The sequence below is a fragment of the Salvelinus alpinus genome, chromosome 7 (genome assembly GCF_045679555.1).
Source record: "Salvelinus alpinus chromosome 7, SLU_Salpinus.1, whole genome shotgun sequence".
NCBI lineage: Eukaryota > Metazoa > Chordata > Actinopteri > Salmoniformes > Salmonidae > Salvelinus > Salvelinus alpinus.
In genome coordinates this window covers 38,758,383-38,770,962 of record NC_092092.1, presented here as the reverse complement: position 1 = coordinate 38,770,962, position 12,580 = coordinate 38,758,383, and the positions used below count along the sequence as shown (strand labels likewise).

General features: G+C 41.1%; 1 protein-coding gene across 1 annotated transcript; it reads left to right on the top strand.

Annotated features, from left to right (window-relative positions):
- Positions 1-584: 584 nt before the first annotated feature.
- LOC139580974 (COP9 signalosome complex subunit 3) lies at positions 585-12,209 on the top strand. The gene is made up of 12 exons (XM_071410199.1): positions 585-768; positions 1,736-1,865; positions 2,158-2,270; positions 2,491-2,540; positions 6,789-6,881; positions 7,005-7,184; positions 7,567-7,707; positions 7,837-8,010; positions 11,140-11,226; positions 11,381-11,494; positions 11,625-11,705; positions 11,883-12,209. The coding sequence occupies exons 1-12, from the start codon at positions 714-716 to the stop codon at positions 11,934-11,936; spliced, it is 1,272 nt and encodes a 423-aa protein (XP_071266300.1). The 5' UTR covers positions 585-713; the 3' UTR covers positions 11,937-12,209.
- Positions 12,210-12,580: the final 371 nt, after the last annotated feature.

The following is a 12,580-nucleotide window of genomic DNA, read 5'->3' as shown; positions in this document are numbered from 1 at the left end:
CTTATGTCGCATTGTTGAGCGTGGATCTTGCATGTACGCATTTCATTGTACTGTGTACCACGTGTATCCATATGACAAATAAACTTAATTTGACTTGACTCCTTGCACACACGCACATTTTAAAATGCAGGTGCAGAGCTATTCAATTCACCTTGTGTTACAGGTGTCCCCATCCAGATCTGAATCAGTCCAATTAGAAGGAAACAATGAAAAATAGTGCTGCACTCTGGCCCTCCATGGCTGTAGTTGAGTGGGAAATCTTCAACTTTATAATATCTTTGCCTGCAACCAGGTAGCATCTGCACTGTCCTTCCTGTGTTTACTTGGCTGTGAGGGGAAAAAAAGTGAGCCACTTTTTTTAAGAAAGCCAAATTCCCAATTATAACAATTATTGATAGCAAAGAACAACAATCACAATATGTTTTCAGAGGATTTTATGTTTAGAGAAAAGTGGCAAATAAATGGTAGCAAACCGCAATAACAAGGTTTCTGAAATTAATATTTAACTTTTAGCAAAACTCTGTGCCTGTCCCTTTAAGAGCCTAAAGTTCCAACCGTAAATCTCGTTGGATCCCGTCTGTTCTTACGAAGGTCTCGCGATACTTTTCTCTCAGTGGCGGCTGTGTGGCCCCCTGTATCAGTCCGGACGGAGTTGTTTCTGACATCTGAATGAAAAACAGTCTGAATTGCTACCACTTTGGACATATATAATAATGGCTTCAGCCTTGGAGCAGTTCGTGAACAATGTGCGGCAGCTCTCCGCTCAAGGTATGGACATTAAACATGTTTTAGTTCTCAGACGAGCTGGAACTATTAGCCAATGCTAAGCAATGCTTTGCTGTGCTGATAGCATAGCTAGCTAGCCAAAATGGATAGCTAGATCCTCCTTTTTGCTTTATCATGTAAACACAGCCCTAAATTTATTGTTTTTGAGAATGAGGCATCAAAAAAGTAGTTCAGAAAGATGTGTTTTTACTCCTGGACACTAAAGCGTACAAATAACAACACAGTAAACGAATACGTGTTTTAAAATCTAACTTTGTTTTTGTTCGAGAAAAATATTTCAGTGGAATGCTTACCGGTAGTTCCGCCCTAAGTAGGCGCGATTGGTTTTAGAGCGCCATTGTCAAATGTTATTGGTCGACAGTCCCATCTGTAACGCAATATGTTACTTCCATAGCTAATGTACCCAGTGCAGGCCTTGACAGGATACTTGACCGGCCGATATATTTTACAGTAACTGCAAAGAATGTGAACTATGCAGCTGGACCGCGTTTCATTATAAAAACATGCGCAATGTTATTCGTGGCACCCAATATTTGAAAAATATGTTTTATTACTTAATTATTATTTACATATGCAAGTGTATTCAGTTGACATTCTGGTTAGTTTGTTGGTACAGAGTTTTTATAGCCTGCATTACAATATCGTTAGAAATAAGCATTAAATAAACATAATTAAATATTTAGTTATGACTGACATACGCTTTCATCTCTGGGTTAGATGGGTGTGAACTGGGTCTGGACATTAATGTTTGGGTTAGGGTTAGGGAGGTCTCATCTAAAAATGAGAGAAACACTTGTGTAAATTAAACTATTTAGGTTATATACTCAACACCATAACACATGAACTGTTTCTTGATTTGGACCTGTACTTCTCTTCAACCAGCTCTAATAGCTTGACTATCAAGGGCTGCATTGTTTGTTTACCAATTATCTTTACGGTTGCATCTCAGGTCAGATGACACAGCTGTGTGAACTGATCAACAAGAGCGGGGAGCTGTTGGCCAAGAACCTGTCCCACCTGGACACCGTACTGGGAGCCTTGGACATCCAGGAGCACTCCCTGGGCGTCCTGGCTGTGCTGTGAGTAGCCTGCTCTCCTCTGCAGTCCTTTAATCACTGATCAATGATTATAAGTAAATCACTGATCTAGGCTATGACTTCGAGTCATTTTCTGCTTAGTGTACCTGTGCATTCGGGGCTCATGACTCAGAAGTATATCACACAGATCAAGGTTTCTACCCCTGGTGTTCAAATTACATTTTGTGCCCGTTGAAACTGTCTTATACAGCCTACAATCTTTTTTGTTTTCATATACCATGTCAATTTTTTTCCTTGTGTACTCACTGCCAGTTTTCACTTTCCCTTCATACAGGTTTGTGAAGTTCTCCATGCCAAACATCCCTGACTTTGAGACGCTCTTTTCCCAAGTCCAGCTCTTCATCAGTACCTGCAATGGGGAGCACATCCGATATGCAACAGACACTTGTAAGTCTTAAATTAAATAACTTTTGGTTTTTAGAAGCCTTGGATTCAACTGAGTTTCAGAGGAATGGTTTACTCCATGAGGTGCTAACATCTTGTAATTGTTAGAGTCAAATCCTAAGGAATGTGGAGAATGTTCAAGGTCAAATGTTCAGGGCAAAATTAATTTAGCTTGATTGGACCTGTTAAACCTACTTACTACTTTTATTATTTCTCTTCACAGTTGCCGGCCTCTGCCATCAGTTGACAAATGCCCTTGTAGAACGGAAACAGGTAAGACTTGCCAAACGGGGGCAAAACATTTAAACCAGAAGAGCTAATGCATGAACTTACTTGACTATTAACACATTTACATGCTCTATTTAAAGAAATGACTCATGTTTTTACAAGATCAGACCCAGATTATGGTATTACTATTCTACACCATTTCAAAAACAAAAAGCCAACCCATGAGAATGCATATTGATTAGGGCTGGGAATTTCCTCACGATAAGATATTATCACAATACTTAGGTGACAATGCAATATGTATTCTGATTTGATGTTCCAAACATATTGCTCACTTATATGTCTGCTGCAGAGAGGTATGAGAAAGTTAGTTTTGATCAGTCATGGAAATAACAGTGCTAAAAACATGTTGGTTCACTATTTAAAAAGATGGCGAACATGCCATAGGATGAAAAATACCTGAGTTTTGGCATAGGTACATCCGACTAGTGCACGCTACCAAACCTGTTTTGTATTTTATTTTATTCTTTACAAATCGATACTTGGAGTCAAAGTATCAATATACAGTGCCCTCTGCTAATTTTGTGGCTCCCTTGGTAAATATGAGCAAAACAGGCTGTGGAAAACATTTCTTTGCTGTTTATCCCCTTGATCTTTAATTCAAAATATTCACAAACATGGAACCTTTAATTGAAGTAAAATGAGTGGAAGAAAAAAAAGTGAGATTAATATTTTTCTCCGAAACATGTGTGCCACATTTATTGGCACCCCTAGAAATTCTTATGAGTAAAATCTAACTGAAGTATATTCCCATTCATATTTTACGTTTTTAAGTTCACCTGAGTGATTAGGAACACTTAAGTAGTAAGCCATGACTTCCTGGTTCACTTGGGTATAAATATGAGGGGACACACAAGCCATGTTCCAATAGTCATCCATCACTATGGGAAATACCCGAGAATACAGTAATGATGTGCGACAAAAGGTTGTTGAGCTGCACAATTCAGGAAATGGCTATAAGAAAATAGCTCACCTGTTGAAAATGCCCATTTCCACTAACAGGGCAATAATTAACAAGTTTAAAGCAACTGGAGATGTTAACAATCGGCCTGGAAGAGGACGTGTGTCTATATTGACCCCACGCACAGTGAGGGGTTCGAGTGGCCAAAAAATGATGGTTCGAGTGGCCAAAAAATCTCCACGTATCACAACTGGAGAATTGCAGACGTTAGTTGGGTCTTGGCGTTAGAAAGTCTCCAAAACTACAATCAGATGCCACCTACATGACCAAAAGTTGTTTGGGAGGGTTGCCAGAAAAAAGCCTTTGCTGTCATCAAACAACAAACTCAAGCGCCTACAGTTTGCCAAACGTTACTGGAACTTTCAATGGGACCAGGTTCTGTGGTCAGATGAGACCGAAATAGAGCTTTTTGGAAACAAACACCATAAGTGGGTTTGGCGTAGACAGAAAGATAGCCATGCAGAAATGTACCTCATCCCCACTGTGAAGTATCAAATCAAACTTTATTTGCCACATGAGCCGAATACAACAAGTGTAGACTTTACCGTGAAATGCTTACGTACAAGCCCTTAACCAACAGTGCAGTTCAAGAAGAAGGTATTTAACAAGTAGGCTAAAATAAAAACTAACACAATAAGAATAACGAGGCTGTATACAGGGGGAACCGGTAACGAGTCAGTGTGAAGGGGGTACAGGCTAGTTGAGGTAATCTGTTCATGTAAGTGGGGGCGAAGTGACTATGCATACTTAACAAGCAAACAGCGAGTAGCAGCAGTGTACATGATGTCAATGTACATTGTCCGGTGGCAATTTTTATGAATTGTTCAGCAGTCTAATGTCTTCGGGGTAGAAGCTGTTGAGGTGCCTTTTGGTCCTTTCCTGTAAGTCCACTATCAGCTCCTTTGTCTTGCTCACATTGAGGGAGAGGTTGTTGTCCTGGCACCACACTGCCAGTTCTCTGACCTCCTCCCTATAGGCCGTCTCATTGTTGTTGGTGATCAGGCCTACCACTGTTGTGTCGTCAGCAAACTTAATGTTGGAGTTGTGTTTGGCCACGCAGTCGTGGGTGAACAGGGAATACAGGATGGGACTAAGTACACAACCCTGAGGGGCCCCAGTGTTGAGGATCAGCGTGGCAGACGTATTGTTGCCTACTCTTACCACCTGGGGGCGGCCCGTCAGGAAGTCCAGGATCTAGTCTCAGAGGTAGGTGTTTAGTCCCAGAGTCCTTAGCTTAGTGATGAGCTTCGTGGGCACTATGTTGTTGAACGCTGAGCTATAGTCGATTGAACAGCATTCTCACATAGGTGTTCCTTTTGTCCAGGTGGGAAAGGGCAGTGTGGAGTGCAATAGCGATTGCATCATCTGTGGATCTGTTGGGGCAGTATGTGAATTGGAGTGGGTCTAGGTTGTCCGGGAGGATGCTGTTGATGTGAGCCATGACCAGCCTTTCAAAGCACTACAGACGTGAGTGCCACGAGGTGGTAATCATTTAGGCAGGTTACCTTTGCTTCCTTGGGCACAGGGACTATGGTGTTCTGCTTGAAACATGTACGTATTACAGACTCGGTCAGGGTGAGGTTGAAAATGTCAGTGAAGACACTTGATAGTTGGTCTGCATGCTTTGAGTGCACGTCCTGGTAATCCGTCTGGCCCAGCGGCTTTGTGAATGTTGACCTGTTTTTAAGGTTTTGTTCACATCAGCTACCGAGAGCGTTATCACACAGTCATCCAGAACAGCTGGTGCTCTCGTGCATGCTTCAGTGTTGCTTGCCTCGAAGCTAGCATTAAAGGCATTTAGCTTGTCTGGTAGGCTCGCGTCACTGGGCAGCTCGCATCTGTGTTTCCCTTTGTAGTCTGTAATTGTTTTCAAGCCCTGCCACATTGGTGGATCTTTGATGTTGTGGGGCTGTTTTTCTTCCAAATGCCCTGGACAACTTGTTAGGATACATGGTATCATGGACTCTATAGATTTTATATCAATACCAGACTGCCTCTGCTAGGAAGCTTAAACTGGGCCGTGGTTGGATCTTCCAGCAGGACAATGATCCAAAGCACACCTCAAAATCAACACAATTTTTTTTTGCTGACTACAGAATCAAGGTTTTGCCATCCCAGTCCCCTGACCTAAACTCAATAGAAAACCTGTGGGATGATCTGAAGAGGACCTCTGAATCTGAAGAATCTGGAGAGATTCTGTATGGAGGAATGGTCTCAGGTCCCTTGCCATGTGTTCTCCAACCTCATTACGCGTTATAGGAGAAGACTTAGAGTTGTTTTCTTGGCAAAGGGAGGTTGCACGAAGTATTGAAGAGGTGCCAATAATTGTGGCACACATATATTTGTGAAAAATATTTGTTTTATGATAAGAATGTATTTTTCTTGCAAATTATTTTACTTCAATTAAAGGGTAGATTTTTGTGAATATTTTGAATAAAAGACCAAGAGGATAAACAAGAAAAAAACATTGCGGCCCGTTTTGCTCATATTTACCAAATGGTGCCAATATTAGTGGAGGGCACTATAATATCGTCCAACATAATATTGTGATATGTAACTATCAATCCCCCATCACTACTATTGGTTCATTCTACATGATCTAAGTGTAATGCAGGTGTTTTTCAAAGAAGGATATGTGAAACTAGGGCTGGGCGATATATCGTGAATCCACATACCAGTATGGGTTTTTACAATACTGTCAATAATGATATTTTGATATAGTGCTAAATTAAATTAAATGTTCTGCACATTGGACTACTTCACTGTCAGTTTTGTCCGAGTTTGGTTGAGTATAAAACCATCAGAATGGAGAATGGCCCCAAAAAAACAATTTAGAATTTAACTGTACCCTGCAAGTACATCTGCAACCCTGTGCATGTGACTAATAAAATCATATATCATTAAACATATTTAAAACTTGTGTTATTCAGAAGCATAAAATACCGCGATACTGTCAAAAAAATTGAAATACAGTGATATATTTTGGCCATATCGCCCAGCCCAATGTGTTAGCTTAGCAGGATTAGCTTCCTTCCTCTCTGACTACAACTCAGGGCAAACTGACCGTACCACGCCTCAAACCTGGGGCCCTCTGCCTTGCCAAATCAGGTGATCGCCCTGATTGACAACGTCGTACTATCCAGTTGTGCCACTGAAAAGGAGCGCTTTCGATGGCATTATTGGCGACATTTCAAGCTAGCTGTGTGGAGTGGGCTTACGACACATCCTTATCTCTGTTACGTATGGTTTTAATGCATCTCTTTCTTTCACAGCCATTGAGGGGTGTCGGCATTCTAAAACAGGCAATAGACAAAATGCAAATCAACACAAACCAACTTACCTCAGTGCATGCAGACCTGTGTCAGGTGAGTAAACTGATTCGTATCAACAGGATCTTTGACTTTATATGATTATTGGAATGTATTGACGCTTGCCTGCGAGACTAAGAATGAATGACCCCTCAACAATTTTTGTGTGTACATCCACAGCTGTGCTTGTTAGCAAAGTGCTTCAAGCCTGTCCTCCCGTTTCTTGAGCTTGACATGATGGACATCTGTAAGGAGAATGGCGCCTACGACGCAAAGCACTTTCTATGTTACTACTATTACGGAGGCATGATCTACACGGGTCTGAAGAACTTTGAAAGAGCACTGTATTTTTATGAACAGGTACCGGCTTATTTGAGAACCTAAAATGTGTGTGCTAAAGCTGTTTTAGATGTGACCTAGTGTTCCTGTTATCAAAGTGAATTGATTTAGCATACTACTAGTAAAACCTTTGCTCATTGTAATACCATTTGAAATGACCTTCAAATTACTATGTTGATGCATACAGTAGTCAAGTACACTACACACTGAGTTGACATTTAATCTGTAACGGCAATGACAAATCAGAGTAATTTTTTTTATTTTTTTTGTCACATGAACAGGATACAACGGGTGTAATCAGTACAGTGACATGTTTACTTGCAAACTCTTTCCCAACAATGCAGTATTTTGTTTACATCTCTAGTTCCCTTCTGTGATATTCTGGTGATCTCTTCTCCCCCAGGCAATAACCACTCCAGCCATGGCTGTCAGTCACATCATGTTGGAGGCCTATAAGAAGTACATCCTGGTCTCCCTGATTCTCCACGGCAAAGTGCAGCAGCTCCCCAAGTACACGTCACAGATAGTTGGCAGGTTCATAAAGGTGAGAATGAAGATCCAAAAAGGGCCATATTTCACATCCTTAAGGCTTAAACATGCCATTATATTTTGAATTGTCTGTTGTACTACATTCTATCCATATGACATATTCTACTGCTTTTTGTTTCTGCAGCCTCTCAGCAACGCGTACCATGAGCTTGCTCAGGTGTACGCCACCAATAACCCAGCAGAACTGCGCTCCCAGGTGAATAAACACAGTGAGACCTTCACACGCGACAACAACACAGGGCTGGTCAAGCAGTGCCTGTCCTCCCTCTACAAGAAAAACATCCAGAGGCTAACAAAGGTATACTTCCTTCCCCTTCAGTTCATGTCTTCTTCACCTCAAAAACAACCCCTCACCTCACATATACCTCCTAATACAGGGGTGTCAAACTCATTTCGCATCGTGGGCCACATACGGCCTAGGGAGATGTCAAGTGGGCCGGACCATTAAAATTATACCATACTCTGCTATAAATAACCAAAATATCATGTCTTTCCTTTGTTTTGGTGTAAAGAAGCACAAGAACATTAGGAAAATATTGAAATTTAATGAACTATCCTTTTACAAAACATTTCATGAAACACCTCATATTTCCTTAGACAAATGTGCAATTTACTTTTATCATTCACAAATATGCATTGCAACTGATCCCACTGATTGTACAAAGGCACAAAACTTTAATTGGTACTGAAAAATATAGTAATGCACTTTAAGATTAAATGAGACTTTTAAAGAAAGGAATTTTTAAACCACTTACACATACGCATATAAAATCTAAATGTAATCCCTGCGTACACCTTACAAACTAAGGAGAGTGATTTTAAATGTGTAATGAAGAAAGTGTTCGCCTGTCCTGTAAATCTGTAAACTTCATACATGAAACATACATACACATACAATACATACTGAAAATTTATGGAGTTGTATGAACAGTAGAATTCCATCACACAACTTTTGTTTTGAAGCTGCTGACTAACATTAAAGTGCACATTTTTTTAAATCACCACAGTAAGGATTCATCTTCACAGAGCTGTATTCTTTCAATGCAAACAGTATCTAAGGCAGCATTTTAAAGGTGTTAGTCTAGTCTGGACTTGTATTTGTTCCTGAAACTTGGCATCTTTTGGCCTGTACAAGTGCATCAACACCAGGTGTCATGTCCTGACTAGCTGTCACTTTCAGAATGTCATTTAAGTGCTTGTTTGTGAGCCTTGAACGCATTTTTGTTTTATTGATATTCATCACTGAGAAAATTTGTTCACAAAGGTAGGTTGTCCCAAACATGCACAAAATTTTAGCAGCCAGGGCTGTTAATTTGGGGTACCCTGGTAGTAGATACTGATAAAATCTGTCCAGACCTACAGAGGCAAATTTGCCCTTCAAATCTGCATCACACTGCAAATCAATTATCTCTAGCTGAATTTCGACCGGCAGATCAGAAGCTTTAACTGTGAAAGGTGAGCGAAAAACTGAAAATTCTGTCTCAAGTTCACCAAATACCTGAAAACGTTTCTCAAACTCCCGCAGTAGTCCTGCAATTTTGTCTTTGTACCGTTTCATGTCCGCATCAGGTCTGGTCACACACACATCTCTCAGACAGGGGAAATGAGCAGGGTTGCCATTTGCCAGTTGCATCTCCCACAAAGTCAGCTTCAACTTAAATGCATGTATGTTGTCAGAAAACTGTGTGACAACTTTTTTGCGGCCTTGCAACATTTTGTTCAGATTGTTCAAGTGTTCAGTAATATCAACCAAGAATGCAAGGTCCCGTAGCCATTCCTGAGATTGTAATTCCAACACCGGTTTTCCTTTTTTCTCCATGAACTGTCCGATTTCCTCTCGTAGATCAAAGAAATGCCTCAGCACAGCGCCTCGGCTTAACCATCTCACTTCAGTGTGGTATGGCAGGCTGTGGGTAATGTTGCTGTCGCTGAGAAGTTTGTCAAACTGACGATGGTTCAGACCTCTGGACCGGATGAAATTTACAGTGCGAACAACCACCTCCATGACGTGGTCCATTTTCAGCGACTTGCAACACAATGCCTCCTGGTGCAAAATACAGTGAAATGTCCAGAAACGATCTCCTCCATTAAGGGCTTGTACTTTGTCGCGACACCTGCTTTCTTTCCGACCATGGATGGCGCGCCGTCTGTAGCCAGGCTGACAGCGCGGGACCAGTCCACTCCAACTCTGTCCAATGCAGCAACGACAGAGCCGAAAATGTCCACGGCTGTTGTGGTGTCCATCATTGGCACCAACTCAAGAAACTCTTCAGTAACAGTCAATGTCTCATCAACTCCTCGAATAAATATGGCCAGTTGGGCCACGTCTGTGATGTCAGTGCTCTCGTCAATTGCCACGGAAAATGCAATAAATGACTTGACTCTCTGTTTCAATTGACTGTCTAAATCTGCCGATAGTTCCGAAATCCTCTCTGCTATAGTATTCCTCGTCAGGCTAATATTGGCAAAAGCTTGTCGCTTCTCGGCACATACAAGTTCAGCCGCCTTCATCATGCATCGTTTAACAAAGTCACCGTCGGAATACGGCTTCGATGCTAATGCTATTTCGCTAGCAATTAGGTAGCTGGCTTTTACCGCTGCTTCACTGACTTCTCGGCTCTGGATGAAAGTTGACTGCTGTTTCCTCAGACCCGCCAGCAATTCGTTAATCTTATCTCTTCTCAGTTGTCCTTGCAAGCCGTCATATTTTTCGCTGTGATGAGTCTCGTAGTGGCGTCGAATATTATATTCCTTCAATACCGAAACTTGTTGCAAACACACCAAGCACGAAGGTTTTCCGTGCATCTCTGTAAATAAATAGGACGTGGTCCATTTTTCTTTGAAAATTCTACACTCCTTATCTACTTTTCTCCGTTTGGATAACGACATTTTGGCTAATGAGGGTGTAGCGGAGAGGTAGAGACCAAGGTATTAACAACGTCGTAAACAAGCAGCAGATGGCGCATTGATACCGTCTGCTGTTTTCAGTCTGTCTCAGTGATGCAGCTTGTCTTCTACTCTGATGGAAAGAGTGCGCCCCTTAGCGGATAATCCATGAATTGCAGCGAATTAAAAATATTAATTCCATGTCTTTTATGCATTTTTTCCACTTTCAAATTATCCTGCGGGCCTGATCGAACCTCCTTGGGGGCCGGTTCCGGCCCGCGGGCCGTATGTTTGACACCCCTGTCCTAATATGTCTATCAATAGTCCTCGCTCACCTCGTTGACCCCCAATACAACATTCTCATTCTTAATATATCTCCATCTGCACTTACCTCAACTATATTCAAAATATACCTCCTGTCCTTCACCTCAAATCTTAACTTCTTCGTCCCTATCTTCACCCTGTTACCAGGGTGTAAACAAAGTATTTAAAGCAAATGGTCAGAAAAGCAATGTATCTGACCACCCTTCTTTCTTTGCAGACTTTCCTGACGCTGTCCTTGCAAGACATGGCGAGTCGAGTGCAGCTGTCAGGGCCCCAGGAGGCAGAGAAGTATGTCTTGCACATGGTAAGCCAACGTGACCGCAGGACGATAGACACGCTTTATCTCAGTACTCTTAAGAACACTCAATTTTGAATGGATCAAAGAAAATGGCATTCACTTCAAAGAAGACTAGATCTAACATTGATTCGTCCATTAATGACCTTTCTGTTCCTTACAGATTGAAGATGGTGAGATATATGCCAGTATCAACCAAAAGGATGGCATGGTCTGTTTCCATGACAACCCGGAGAAATACAACAACCCCGCAATGCTTCACAAAATTGACCAAGAGGTATGGCAGTATTGATTATCTACCCTTATATGGAAATTACTATTGAGATGCAATAAAGTGACAACAATTATTTGCATATTATTTGATACTGTTTTAGTGAAGTAAATGCCTTGCTTTGTGTCCTTTACAGATGCTGAAGTGTATAGAGCTGGATGAGAAACTAAAGTCCATGGATCAAGAAATCACAGTAAACCCGCAGTTTGTTCAGAAGGTAGGAAGCAACAATTAAATTCTTTAGGCTCCTCTAGTGGTTTTCCAAGAGGAGTATTTTCACAGTTTAGTTGGTTGAATATTTGTTGGTAGCTTTTTTAAATTTAACCGAAACCCCTGGTCTTTTAGTTAGTATTAAAGTGATTGCTAATGGTATGTATCACACTGTATGTTTCAGAGTATGGGAACGCAGGAGGACGATGTCGGCAGCAAAACATCAAGTTACTCTTGAGGGGCATGGACAGGGGAGAACGCTGCCACCCTTCAGGTTCTTGTTGGATTACTTTTTTTAAAGAGGAAAAACATTCTATTGAGTATGGACATTGGTCAAGGAAAATATAAATGTGTGGAATGATAATTTGGTTATTTCTTTCACAGTGTCTTGAGGAAACCTTAACAAAAACATTTTTTGTCAGTGTTTTATTTATCAATGTTCAGATGGAAGAGCCACTGCTGCATTAACAACCATAATAATAAAAACTGGACTTATTTGTTCAAAAAATAATCTGTTGCATGTTCATTTCTTTGGTATTTCCTTCTAGGCAAACTTGAAATTTGAGGAATGCTTAAGTCTGCGGTTTCCAAGATCAGTAATTTCCCTCGACGAGCTAGCATATTTTTTGGGGGGTCAAATCAAATGTAGATTTGACAACAAAAGCAAGACTGTACTTCTGCCCTTGACCAAATGTACAGAGGAGAGTACAGCTTAAAAAAAAAATGCACTGTTTTTTTCCATCCCCTAGAGGTCTCTCGTGTACTTTTGTACTGTAGTTTGCATTTACTGCAGGTGGGGTGAGCACTGGGCTGAATAAATATTAATCTGTTATGTGGAAGGACTCAAGATTAGCGATTTTGAATGTTGGAATAAATTGATTC